The 15517-nt window shown below is 35.2% G+C and overlaps 1 protein-coding gene across 1 annotated transcript in view; it reads right to left on the bottom strand.

Moving 5' to 3' along the window:
• Positions 1-14984, bottom strand: part of LOC140233102 (arylsulfatase-like) — a 36726-nt gene extending 21742 nt beyond the window's left edge. Inside the window, exon 1 of the mRNA XM_072313217.1 lies at positions 14491-14984. Within this exon, the coding sequence (XP_072169318.1) occupies positions 14491-14854 (364 nt within the window). The 5' untranslated portion in view covers positions 14855-14984. The remainder of the gene's footprint in view (positions 1-14490) is intronic.
• Positions 14985-15517: the final 533 nt, after the last annotated feature.

A 15517-nucleotide genomic window follows, 5' to 3' on the forward strand; every position in this document is an offset into this window, starting at 1 on the left:
AACGGGCAAGCACGAAGGCTATTATTGTGAGAACCAGCTGTATACCTGCGGAAATCCACAGGTCTCTGATGAGGGTCTCATATTTTTGTTTCTTTCAAGATATTTTTATATGCTATGTTCCTTGTGGTGCCTCAAGTGACTCTCCTACAAAATTTAATAATGGTCAAGAGACGCAAGCTGACCTGGTTGGGTCATGTTACTCGGCATGACTGCCTCTCAAAGACTGTGATGCAGGGCACTGTAGAAGGTGGAAAGAGCTTGTCGGACAATGTGAAGGAATGGATAGCTCTACCCTTGTCAGACCTCCTCACAGCAGCCCAAGATAGAGCCGTGTGGAAAGGGTGGTCCGCTTACTATTCCTCGTGCCTCCCCAACGATCGCAGAGGTCGAGGGATAAGTAAGTAAAAGTACGTATGTTTTTTTCATTACCCATGACCACCCCTTACAGAAATCTAATAGTAATGCATGCCGACCCTGTCCATGGTTGGAATTTTATCCCGCCGCTTGCTTTTATGACAGAACTTGAGTTTCGAGAAGTATAGCAAATCCGAGGGTTGTCTTCTTGCCCGTCACCCCCACCCCCCGCCCACTCACACACACTTCTTGCTGAAAAAGAGGGGAAAAATCGGAGAAACAATGATTAAAACTATATGACATTCCCCAAAAGTTCTTCTGCCCACAGATTGTTAACGTCCAAACCGGGGGGGGGGGGGGGGGGGGTGTCACTTCACTTTTGCCCTTGATCCCTCCATAGCCACCCCGCCCTTTAAAAAGATACAGGAGTTCCCTCTGACACGTACACACACATAGTTATACACAGATCTGCCCTTGATCCCCCGCCATCCACCGGCCCCTCCCTAAGAAAATGAATAAATCAATAAAATTAACATTATACAGGAGCCCCTTTGACCCGCACGTACACTCATGAATACACACCTTCTCGACATACTCAGGAAGAAATACTTCTTATCGCCATTAATGTTCCGTTTCAAACATTCAAACAAAAATAACCCCTTTTGTGCCCTTTCCATATTCACTTTTGTTCGATATTTTATAGAACCATCCCTTCATTTGCTTCGGACTGTTATTTATTTTTTTTCCTATCTTCTTGTGGGGGGGGGGGGGCAGGGGAGAATGGAGGGTTTGGAGGCAGTACTTATTACATATATATATATATATATATATATATATATATGCATGATTTGAAAGTTGATTTGAAAGCTAATATATTTTGGAAGTTGTTTAAGTTATTATTTTTGGTAATGTTTAAATACTAGTATATTATATGTTGATTTAAAACATATCGTACTGATTATACTTATGTATATATATATATATATACATACATGTATGTGTGTGTATGTGCATATAGCATAATGCATATAGACATATATTAATATATACATACTGTATATACACTCAGCAAAAAAGAAAGTAAACACTTTCTCAAGTTCATATTTTCAGTAGAAGATTTTGATAAAAATGTTATGAATTATGTACCTTATTTAAGGTAAAATGATTTGCTATCAACCTGGTAGGTCAATAAAAAAACAACAATTAAAATGTTCATCGTTATTGTTGATATTGCTTCTTCTCTCAAAAAAATGTTAAAGCGTATCGTACTGATTATATATATAATATATCCGCTATATTATATATATATATATATATATATATATATATATATATATATATATATATATATAGTATCCGCTTCGTCTCACATACTCTGTTACTCGCACCTTAGCCGGTGATAGGGCATTTACTGTGTCTGCTTCAAAGCACTGGAACAATTTACCACTTACCGTTAGACAGTCTCCATCAGTCAGTGTTTTCAAAAAAGCCTTGAAAACACATCTTTTTAGTAGCAACTAGTTCGTAGCTGTAACATTTATCCAATTACACATACTGTCGTACATGCTTTGAATTGATTGTAAGCGCTTTGGGCCTTGTGGGAAAAGCGCACTATAAATAATAGTAATAGTAGTAATAGTAGTATATATATATATATATATATATATACATGTATGTGTGTATGTATGTGCATATAGCATAATGCATATAGACATATATTAATATATAGATACTGTGTATATACACTCAGCAAAAAAGAAAGTAAACACTTTTTCAAGTTCTTCTTCAGTAGAAGATTTTGATAAAAAATGTTATGCATTATGTACCTTATTTAAGGTAAAATGATTTGCTATCAACCTGGTAGGTCAATAAAAAAACAACAATTAAAATTTTCATCATTATTGTTGATATTGCTTCTTCTCTCATGTCATTTGAATTTGGATTCGACAAAAGATTCTTCATTTTCCTGCATTATTTTTAGCCTTTCTTTATCTTTGGGCTATGAAGACATGATAAAAAGGTTAGGTTTATTTTCATAAATCAAATCATGTTTCTTATTGTAATAAAATTATTTCTCTTTTGTTTTCATTGTTATATGATATGGAAGATCACTTATGCATATATTACAACCTGTTTATTTTTGCAATTTTTACTTTTGTGCCTTGGAAGAAAAAACAAATGTGTTCACTCATGCATAACGTTTCCCTTTTCATTGACCTATTAGGTTGATAGCCAATTAAATTACCTTTAATATGGTATATGATACATTGATTTTCTATGAGCCAGATGTTCTATGAGAAATATTAACTTAAAATGTGTTCTTTTTTTTTCTTTTTTTGCTGAGTGTATATTATAAATATATGTATGTATATGTTTACAATAATGGCAAAGTATGATTATGATATTTCGGAAATTCGATACAGGAATTGCATTTAAGTTTCCATTTTTCAATTTTGTATGATACACAAAACGTCTCTGTTGATGATGATATTAGATTGTACTTTTGTGTTGAAGTAGATGATTGATTTGTGCAAAGGCAATATTTCAGAAGATTGATATCATTATTATTAGTGTTACTGTTATTATTATCATTATCATAGTCGTATGATATTGCGCTATGATATTGCACTTATAACATCATGGCAGAGTATGCCATCTAGACAATTATTGTAATGTGTGTTCTGTTGGTAGACCCTGATGAAGGCCATGACAGGCCGAAAGCTCAATTAAAAGGGGAAAAATGAAGAGAGCAACGTCCGCCTCAAATTTGATTTCTTTCACTATGTAAATACCAATGTATTATATATATATATATATATATATATATATATACATATACATATATATATATATATATATATACTTATTATAGGGATGAATTAAGGGGAGGTAAGCAAAAAAAAAAGTTAAATCGTCAAGGATTCTTCTTTTTTTTTTCATCGTGTTAAAGTTAGGCTTACTCTGCGTTCAGTGATAAATTTTCCTCCAGACAATCTCATGCAAACTGTCCCAAACTGTTTTACTGCAATCATGTGCGATATCTTGTACTTAGGCCCTATTATATTTAGACGTCAGAAAGGCGTCGTAATATGCCGTCTTTTTGACGTAAATTGACAAAGAAACTGGACGTCATTTACACGTCTTAGACTGATGTCAAAATGTCGTATTTTTGCTCAAAGGAAGACGTCAAAAAGACGCTAGTTTGCTAGACGCTGTTTGCTAGCTGCGTGATATTTCAAACATCTTACAATATAGTACGAAATAAATATTGAGACTATCATCGTGTCTAATTCCTAGTTAATATACACTACAAATACTCGATAAATTTACATTCATAATAATACTCGTCCCTTTTTATGTAAACTCGTGATCGATATAGAAACCAACAGAAGCCAAGTTCCTACTGGCATTAACTGGTATCAGGTTTCCAGTTAGGTTAATGAGTTTAAATGTATACAAACCATTTGTTGTCGACTGATACCCAAGGAAGGAAATCATGCTTGATTTCTTGTATCGAAGTCGTGCAGTATCGTACAAACACACACAAAAGAGTAGCATTTAATATAGATAGTAGAGCTATGAGAGCAGTTCACTCGTATAACCATAACCATGACCATTTATGTCTATACCGTGAGAAAAAAAAATGCAACCCACAGCTCCGATTTTCAAGTAGTACACATTTGTGGAAACGACTTGACACGATCGTTTTATTATGTGTTGTCATTTGGCGCAAGATAATTTCATTTTTTATGGTAAATAACCAAAAGAAAATTAATTTACCCGACATCAGCCAAATTTAAGATCTTTTTGGAGTTGGAGTTGGAGCATCGCATGGGAGTCACAAACGCTACTGACGAGTTTTTTATAATATGCATTCATAGGAAACTGACATATCACTGCACGTTTGAATGATGGTATTATAGCCATATAGTGTTCTAGCTTCATACCAAGCCTGGACAAAAGTACGGAATCTATCATGAGCAATGTTCCAGCTTTTTTTTTTCTTTTTACCGTAAACTCGAAGGCGGGCTCCTGACAGCGTCTATTTTCTTTGCTTATTTATGTCAAAAAGACGGCATATAATGACATCTTTGCAACGTTACAAGTATGAAGTCGTTTTTACGTCTTGCATGTGAGCAAAAATACAAGCTGTCGCCGGTTTACGACGTCTATCTGACGACAGCGGTCACGTGAAATTGACGTCATTCTGACGTGTCTGTAGCATCAGGGATATACGTCGCTATGACGTGATAAGCACGTTAAAAGCAACGTAAATTTGACGTCATTAATACGCAGTTTGACCAGTTCCCACCAAATTAAGACGTCTTTTGACGTCAGTCTGCTAGCTGGGTAGTTCTAAGAGGAATTCAAAGTTCATTTCATGAAAATTGGTTCTGAAATGGCTGACATATCCCAAACAAAACAATTCTAATAAAAGGTGGAACCCATTTTTTATTAAGGTCGCTTTGTTTTACTTTGTTTTTGAATATTTCAGCCATTTCAAAACCGATTTTCATTAAATAAACTTTGAATTCCTCTTAGAAGTTATTCTCTTTTACATAAGGATTTCGTAATACAGTGGTTTTTAAGTGTCTCGCAAAAAGTTAGAGCTGAATCCTCACGTTAACCAATACAATACTATCCTTTCCCTTTAACTAAAGATGCACATCTATGCAGCCCTGTTTTGAAAGAGCAGGTTTTATAGACCAATATCAGCAGGAGTAGGCTACACAGAATCATCGCTTGCTGGCAGAGAGTTGTAACCTGATCGTGCACGTGATATTACCCTCTGCCAGTGTACCATGATTCAGCACCTTGGATGCAAAACCGGATGGCGGCCATAGCCGGATGGCGGCCATAGGAAACAAGCAATATTGGGGCATGAGGGTACCACTCGTGCGGATGGCCCGGCCCAATTGTTAAGGAGTATGGAGTTATAGAGTATAAAGAAGACAAATAGGGCAGATAGGAGTTTTACTTCTTGAGTTGAAGGATGTGAGATACCTAACGAGGTCATTTTAAAAAAATGCCTTTAATTGTCTGATTTGTCCCAAACTTGACCTTGAAAAAGACTTTGAGTGGTGATCTAAATCTTGGAGTACTGTATGATGTCAGGATCACACCCTCTAACACCACAAACCCCTCCTCAGTGGAAATATTTCTAATACAAACCCTTACAATTTTGTTATTACAATTGCTTTAATCTGAATGGCGGCCATATTGGATTTCACCAATGTGACAGCCCCATCAGGAGGCACCAGTCTTGGCGCCCGTCAAATATCGAAAAAGACTTTAGTATGATGTAAGTGACCTGTGGGCCGAATTCGGTGCTTTTGGAAAAATTTGAACCATGAACACGTATAACCCCATATTTTGCCCTTATTAAGGTTCCCGACAATTTATAGTTTTTCCTGGCCAATTTCGCGCCTCTTTAAATCCAATTCCTTATTGCTGTATTCAATTTTTATCAGAAACTAGCCTAGATGACATTTATTCACAGATATAGATTAAATTTCAAGTGTGTTAACATTGTCCTCGTCTTTTTAGAAAAAAAAAAAATCTTGTACGTTCAATTAGGAATAAAGTTCTTGGACCAGTTATAGCCATCAATAAATATGTGTTGGCGGGCTATAGGCATCTGGGGCGGTAGGCCTGTGTGTGAATAAATGCTATCGAATATTTTAAAAATGATATAAGAAAAAAATGAATACGAAATTATGAAATCCTATGATGCTTACAAAACAATGACAGAAAATCAAAGTACGATGTATCAGTCTCAAAATATAGAATTGAAAAAGAATAATACTGATTTTCTCTAGCATATTGTGAAAGATCTCATTGGCTCTAAAGTTAATAATGCTCCGACATCATTTCATTATGAAGGCAAGGATTTAAGTGACCATGAACGAATTTCAAATAATGTTTACTCTCTAAAAAAATCGAGTGAAAAAATTCACTCCTAAAAGAGTGAATACAAAAAAGAGTGAATTTAGAGTGAAATTGGAGTGAATTTTGAGTGAAAATGTTCATTTTCACTCGTTTTAGAGTGACCTCAGGGATCACTCCAAAATCTTCGAGTGATCCCTGAGGTCACTCCAAAATGAGTGAAAATGAACATTTTCACTCAAAATTCACTCCAATTTCACTCTAAATTCACTCTTTTTTGTATTCACTCTTTTAAGAGTGAAAATTTTCACTCGATTTTCTTTAGAGAGTATTTTGTTGATATAGGTCCTAATTTAGCATTAAAAAAAATAATGCACCTCGAGGGGATCTTAAGAATTATCTGGATAAACCCTTTCAGAAATCATTATTTTTACGATCGACTATAATCATCAAGAAATTTTGAATGTTGTTAATTCATTAAAACCAAGTATTCAATAGTTTATTTATTTCCATCATCACAAAGAAAAGAAAAGAAAAAGTTGACATAATCCAAAGTGATACAATTTTTTTTTTTCATTTCTCTTACACTCGTCCGATAAAGGATTTTTTCAATACAATATAAAGTATATTATACACGAATGATGTCGTAAAAAGAAACAATGCACTTTGTCATGGCAACAAAAATAGTAAATAATCACAATGATGGAAAACAGTGTTCCACTAAAAAAGCCACGCTTGTAAAACGTGGAACACTGGAACAAAACAACAACAGCACCAATTTGTTATACCAAATAGACATATTCATTTAAATTCTTCTACATACTATTGTACATTTTACTAATTGATATAATGATGTTGATACTATGAACAATACTTACTAGGATTTTAGGATGCAATCGTATAAACTATATAACATATCACATTTGTGGCACAGACACTATGGGGCCAGGTGTGCTAGGAAAATTGAATGGAAAAAGATATGCAATCGGCCACAAAAAACATAACGACGACAACAATAACACAATACACAGAAATAACAAAATTTGAGGAAATGCACTCAGACAGATACTGGACAACGAAGAACAAGGAAAAAGTAGCAGGGAAGAATAGAGAAAGAAAAGGAGAGGGATGGAAAAGGTCTGTGGACACACTACAAAATCTCAAGGAAAAGTGAAACATGACGGGTTTTTTCATTGAACAGAATTAAGTGGTATATTTAGAAAACAAATATTTTTTGAGTTTATACTTAAATGTAATTAACTTCACAGATTCTTTTAGATCATTATCTAAGCTATTCCAAAATCTGGGTCCGGTATAAACAAATGTATTTTGAGTGTGTACAGTTCTAACTAAGGGCAGATGAAATTCTTTAGATTGTCTAGTGGGATAATTATGTACGTGGCTGTTACGGTGAAATAAAGAATAAAATATTTTGCGTAGATGATTGCAGTTGTAATTAAACATAAATTGACCAAGTTGTAACAAATACAACTCATTTATTTTCAGAATTTTGTGCTCAAGGAAAAGCTTGTCAGTATGTGCTCGGATATGAAGGTTAAAAACGATTCTGAGCGCCATCTTTTGCAGAAGAAATAGTTTATCTAACAATGTCGAATATGTATTCCCCCAAGCAAGAATTCCGTAATTCAAGTACGGCAATACCAAACTTGAATAAAGCGTAATCAAAGCCGAAGAAGGAAGATAATATTTCAATCTATTCATTATGCCTATGTTACGTGCAATTACTTTACAAATATTGTTTATGTGACACTTCCATGATAACTTATTATCAACACAAACACCTAAGAATTTAATAGACGAAACCTCTTCTACAGGAGTAGTGTCAAATATAACATTACCTGGTAATCTATCTAAAGAATTACTGAAAAACATATACTTTGTCTTCTCAATATTCAGTGACAATTTATTTGCATATATCCATTGTGAGACATTCTTCAATTCATCATTCACTTACTAATCAAAGTATTAGGGTCAGGGTGGGAATAAAAAAGATTGGAATCATCCGCGAATAACATGAAAGAGAGTTTATCTGAAGATCTATAAAAATCATTAATGTAAACTATAAATAACAGTGGGCCTAACAAACTTCCTTGCGGAACACCACATTCTATTTTCTTCATAGAAGAATCAAAACTGTTGACATGTACATATTGAAATCTGTCAGATAAATAACTCGTAAACCATTGCAAGGCTTTTCCGCGAATACCATAATGGGATAACTTAGAAAGAAGTATACCGTGATTAATCGTATCAAAAGCCTTTGAAAAGTCCAGGAAGATGTCTATTGTATGCGAAAATGTATCAAGTGCATGTGTAATCTTTTCCACAAAGGTAAGTAAAGCGTGGGTGGTGTTGTGATTTTCTCTGAATCCAAATTGAAAATTCGTAAATACATTACTCATATTGAAAAATTTTACAGTTCGGATATATACTATTCTTTCCAAAATTTTAGAAATTGAGGTTAATAACGATATTGGTCTGTAATTATTGACATCATTTTTCTCCCCTTTCTTATATATAGGTATAACTTTGGCAGTCTTCATTTGACTTGGTACAAGCCCAGTACTAAGTGATGAATTAATGATATATACTAAAGGATCTATTATTTGAAGAATTATATTTTTCAACAAATAATTATCGATTCCATCACAACCTGGGCATTTCCCTTCTTTCAAATTATGAATAATATCAATAACTTCTTCATTATACGTAGGGTCCAAAAATATAGTTTTAGGATTAGGTATATCTAGAAAATCATAAAACACTTTATTAGATGAAGGGATACTTTGTGATAAATTTTTCCCAATCGATGCAAAAAAAATCATTAAAAATTTCGGCCATACCAGCAGGTACATTGCTTGAGGTATTACCCCATCGTACTTCTGAAATATTAGATACATCATTAGATGTATTCATAACCTCTTTTATTGTTTTCCAAATATTCTTAATATCATTTTTATATTTCATTATCTGGTTGACATAAAATTTTCTCTTTTGTAAACGCAATAAATTAGTAAGCGTGTTTTTATAAGTCACATATTTTTGTCTGTTTTTATCCGTAGGGTTACTCCTGTATTTATAAAACAAATTATTTTTTCTATTAATCGATCTTTAAAGTGATTGGGTTATCCACGGGAGTCTTGGAGTTCTTTTATAAGAACTTTTCCTTGTGCAAAACGGAATATGTTCATCAATTTTAGAAGTGATAGTTTCATAAAATAATCATAACACAAATCAAGATCGGTATTGTTGTATACATAAAACCAATCAATATCTTTTAAACTATTTTGCAAATTAATAAGATTATTGGCCGTAATCTTACGACGTCTCTGATAATTATTTTGCCTAGTAGATAACTTAATTGGCACTTGTGTGAAGATTGGATAATGAACAGAGATGTCAGATAAAACAATACCAGACTCGGGAATTGGGAGAATATTACAAAAAATATTATCAATGAAAGTGGCAGATCGGTCAGTAACACGGGTCGGCTTAGAAATTAACGGTAATAAAGAAACAGACATTAAGGTTTCTACAAATTCTTGCGAAATATGTTGGGAGTTACATTTCATAAGATCAATATTGAAATCACCCATTAAATATACGTGTTTATTTGTAAAGATAGAGTTCTGCATTTAAATTTTGTATATACAACAAAAAAATCATTCGGATTCGATCCAGGGGGTCTGTAAACAACTCCAATCAGTATGTTTTTCCCATTCGGGTTTACCATTTCAACAAAAAGAGATTCAACTACATCAGTCATGACATTCAATTCTTCGTGGATAGAATATTCAAATTTGTTGGGGATGTATAAACCCACGCCACCACCCATTCTTTCTTTTCTATTTCTGTACACGAAATCAAAGCCGGATATAGAAAATAAATGACTTATATTGGGAGTGAACCATGTTTCGGTCAAACCTATAACAGAACAGTTATTGCCAGAGTTTTCTAAAAATAATCGCAACTTATCAAAATTTCTACTTATGCTTCGTATATTCAAATGAGCTAACAAAAAATTGTCATCATCACTATTCATAACATATTGTTTATACTGATTTACAGTCAGATAAACACATGATGAACTTTGCACAGGATCTTCAGGATCAAAATTATATTCAAATTCTTGTGCTGAAGCATTAAGTTTGTTCGATATGTATGCTTCATATAAGGTGGAAGTTTTGTTTTCCTGCCCGGACGTAAAAGAGCGCCCAACTGTATCATGAAATTCATCATCGTTCACAGAGTTGAAAACAAATGTTGGATTAGCCATAGGTATAAAGAGAATCACACCGGAATCGACAAAAGTTCCACTTAGACCTAGACCTGGAAATTGTAGTTATGTGGGAATGTACAGACCCGGAAGAAAAGAAAGAGAAACGCATATACACAAACATGAAACACATACAAGAAACACACACATGAAGCATAGACATGAGACACACACAAGACACGAGAAACAACAAGGACGCAGACAAGACATAGCCGATGATATCAAATTGGGCACGCACGTCTGTGGCCTGTGTCTGCTCTGCCAATACAAAACGAGGCATAAGCAATAATGTCAGCTTGGATTTAACAACAGACTGCATTTGAGTGAGTGAGCTCCCTTGATATTCAAAAAATATCATTTTCATACGAGATATATTCACGTGCATAATTCAAACTATCAATATGAATTTTTATAGGTTATTTGGGGATCAGGAGAGAAGGAGAGAGACGAAGGGAGACACGAATAGAACTTTGATGTTTACTGTATACACCTACACTGTAGTTTCTGATATTAACAGTGAGTGCCTATTGGCCATAATAAAACAATAAGTGTCATATCTTCACAAGTCATGATAGACAAACTACGATGTAGAAATCAATTCTGAATATTCGTTCGCTGGGAATGTCATGATGGAGAAAATGGAAAAGAAATCAGAGAAGAACAAAGAAAAACAAATAACAAATACAGAACATCTCATAAGAGAGTTTAGACAATAAGCGTATAACTGATTGATACTATCAGCTTTCCCGGATATCACCTCATCGTAAGCTTTCTTCAACCCCATCCCTACCATTACAACATCTCAATCAAAATTAAATTGAAGAGAATGAAACAAATTATCTGCTTAACGTAATAGAAGATTATTCCATATATACATAAGTGTTTATATTTTTTTTATATTCATTTAAGTTTGCAGAGAGAATGAGAACGAGATGAGATCAGTGAAACAAAAAATGGTATTGACTTTTTTGCTCAATCATTGATCATCATAAGCAGCGTCCGCAGGATTGGGACGTCCCACTCGCCAAAGTCGCGAAGGGGGGAAACAAGCAACAAAAACAAAAACAAAATCGACACCATAGCGGGAAGCGCACCCACCAGGGAGGTGCACCTATCGTACAGAGCGCACAACGGGTCGAGTGCACAGAATACTAGTACATTGTGCTATGTTTTAGCTAAAATTCAGTTGAAATACAAAGATCATTGTATGCAACCAGCGTTAACAGACTGCCGGGAACCATGCAGTACATCACACCTGCTAAGTAAAGTATTCAAAGTATAAGCATGAGGGGATACAGAGACTTTCAAAATAAAAAATGAAAAAAAAAAAACACACACACACACACAAAACAAAACAGCAGTTTAACTTACAGATTCAGATTCTTAGGTACTAAAAAATTGAAACAACTGTTCATATCAGTGCAGGTGCAAATGAGAGGGCATGCTGCTCGTAAACAACATGCCAAACCTGTGGCCAGTCACCCCTCAAAATCTTTTATAGACGCATTTGACACAGACTATTATTCAGATTTTTCTTCTTGTGGACTGCACTACTCAGTATTTGGTTCTATGGTTCTATGGGCCCACTAAAGTGGCATGTACTGAGTATAATTCATTTGACCCATTCATTGTAAAAGAATGTTACAGCAACCATCATAATAAGACTGCCGGGAACCATGCAGTACACTACACCTGCTAGCAACAATTTCAAAGTATCAGCGTGAGGGAATACAATGTCTTTCACAATGAAAAAAACAAAAACAAAATCATTGATTTGACTTAGAGACTCAGATTCTTAGATACTAAAAAATTGGGACAACAGTTCATATCCGTGCAGGTGTAAATGAGAGGGCATGCTGCTCGTAAACAACATGCCAAACCTGTGGCCAGTCACCCCTCAAAATCTTTTATAGACGCATTTGACACAGACTATTATTCAGATTGAGAGACGGAATTCAGCATGCATATAGTTGATGTCATATCGGGCAAGGCCCAGGTAAAACGTACCTATCCAGCCCATGAACGACTATATCGCAGGACAGGCATTACATTAGCAAAGATAAAATATTGTGGGTAATTATACTGACGCTCGCCAAAATCTATTATGGAATTACAGAGCCTTATACAAAGCGAATCATAGATGGGGGTTCCAATAAACTACTTGAAACGCAACTCCAAATACTTATCACACCAAAATCATATTAATAGATTGGGTCACAAAACGATACTGAACGTTTTAGTGACATGAATGATCACTATCGTTTGCAGGGATAGTCAAATTTGGGATAACCAGCGATTATTGGCTTGAGTGTAGCGTGAAAGAAAGAAGAAAAAAGCCCTCTGGTAATACAAAACCAGTAAAAAATTTACCAAAAGCAGGGTTGTATAATCATTCTCAAATGTTTAAACTATCGGAAACACTCGATAGATGTGTTTTGATAGATGTCTTGTTGAGGCCTTAAATAACAGTTGTATGTATTTTGCTTTTCCGTTAAAACTTCTAGATTTTTCTTGTGGACTGCACTACTCAGTATTTGGTTCTATGGTTCTATGGGCCCACTAAAGTGGCATGTACTGAGTATAATTCATTTGACCCATTCATTGTAAAAGAATGTTACAGCAACCAACATAATAAGACTGCCGGGAACCATGCAGTACACTACACCTGCTCAGCAACAATTTCAAAGTATTAGCGTGAGGGAATACAGTGTCTTTCACAATGAAAAAAACAAAACAAAAACAAAATCATTGATTTGACTTGGAGACTCAGATTCTTAGTTACTAAAAAATTGGGACAACAGTTCATATCCGTGCAGGTGTAAATGAGAGGGCATGCTGCTCGTAAACAAGTACGTCTACAGGATAATATGACGGAATAAATATTGATTTTTTGGAAAAAATATATGTATCAAAATAATTGACCCTTTATTATATATTTTTGATTTGTCTATCACGTCCGGCGTTTGCCCAGATTCTTTAAAACTTGCCAGAGTTATATCAGTATTTTAAAAAGATGGCCTTTCGTAAGCATCAAATTATCGCCACATCTCAATTTTGCCTGCTATCAAAAATTTTAGAAAAGACACTTTACGTATGTTATGATTTTGTTAAACAATACAACATATCAAATCCAAATCAATTTGGATTCCGAAAGTTTCATTCAACAGATTTCGTTAATATACAACTACACGACAAAATCATTACAGGAAACCAAAACACAAAGAGCAATGTGGATTGAGTGAAAGCAGCAGCATTAGTAGAACACATCACTGAAAGTTTGAGGAAAATCAGGAACCACTGGATCAGGAGACTACTAGAGTTCATGATGTCATGTGTGGACAGCAATATAAAGAAAATATAAAGAGAATTCCACAAAAATTCATTTTTCATGAAAATTACAATATATTCCATCAACTTGATACTGACCGTAATGTTAAAGGTAGTAATAATTCCCCTGTTTTCTAAAAGCGGTTAGTCAAGTGCTCTTTCATGACGCTAGAAAAGTGAAAGACGAGGTGTTTGTGAACTGAAAAGTTCTTTACTTCGGAAATAGTATCATATCCATGTATCACATTGTAATGATTAATGTACATCGGCAAATCAACCTTATCGTAAAAGACAAATTAGAACGGTGTGTCTATTCGAAAGAAAAATCCGTTATGTAAAAGTATATTAAAATGCATTTTTTTCACAATGGCAACTTAGGAATCAATGAAAGCATGTAAATAAGCAATTGCGGAAGCTAAGGCAACACGGATATTAAAGCGCATATTAAAGCGAAGGGGCACCATCAATACTGTTTGTGACTCAAACTCAGCGGCTGTAGGAAGAGGGATAGACCGTCTGAGGTAATATATAATTTTCTACAGTTTTCTGATAGTTTCCATGATGGTAAATAAAGTGGAAATGCCTACTTAGACGATAAAGAGTCTATAGTGTCATACTAATCATACCTGTGATCAGAGCTGTGCGACTCGGAGTACAAAGAGAGTCAGGTACGTAGCCTTGAGTGAATTGGATACCCCCTTTGACCATGATGTCGTCGACAGCCCCACGTTCTTGAGTCGGGTGTCCGTAGGACGCCAGATCCCCGTAGCCCATATCGTCGGCGAAGAAGAGCACGAAGTTTGGTTTGTCGCGAGGTTTTCGGCTTGGGTGCTTACAAGACTCCGACCACTTTCCTCCTTCTTTTTTCCCCCTGTCACAATGGCCATTATGACCGTCACCATGTCCATCACTGTGACCAGGTCCCGCGGCATAAGCCACCCCTGCTACCGCCACCAGGAGCAAACAGGCTAGTTGCCATCGGATGCCCATCTTTGACACGAGCACTCTCTGTATTCAACACTCCGATAACCGCCTACTTGGCCAGAACTGTCCTCAACTTGGGTGTGCTCTGTAGTTTGTCTCTCCAAGCGTTATGGTTGCGCCCTCATGCAAGCCAGCTGTTATAAGCTCTCCTCACTGTCGGGGCACGGGGACAGAGACAAGGAAATAGTTCTGTGAATGAAACATAACGTGATGATTGGCACCGGAGAATGTCGATTCAGTACTTTGCATGCATGTACAAAGCCGTATTACCAGAAAACGGGAAGGCGGAAGCTACAATTGTTTTCGGCGGATGTTGCACGTGATAGCGGCGGCGGTAACGCGCACTTTTTTTTTTTCCAATGGTATTTATTCATTAACATTCAGATAATACAAAGGTAAACTGGTACTGCTGTAACAAACAGTAACATGACTTGGAGACAAGTAATAAAGAATATATATATATATATATATATATATATATATATATATACATATCATTCCTGTGTACAACGTTTTGGTCTGAGATATAGAAGTTATAATTTGATAGTATAATGTACCGTATATCACTCTGTCTATTCTCTCCTTTTTATAATTATGTCCGCTCTTCTGCATTCTCACCGGTATATGTACCCAATTCTTCGCAATATATCAATCCAGGATGCGTGTTAT

Source organism: Diadema setosum, chromosome 9 (assembly GCF_964275005.1).
Source record: "Diadema setosum chromosome 9, eeDiaSeto1, whole genome shotgun sequence".
Lineage (NCBI taxonomy): Eukaryota > Metazoa > Echinodermata > Echinoidea > Diadematoida > Diadematidae > Diadema > Diadema setosum.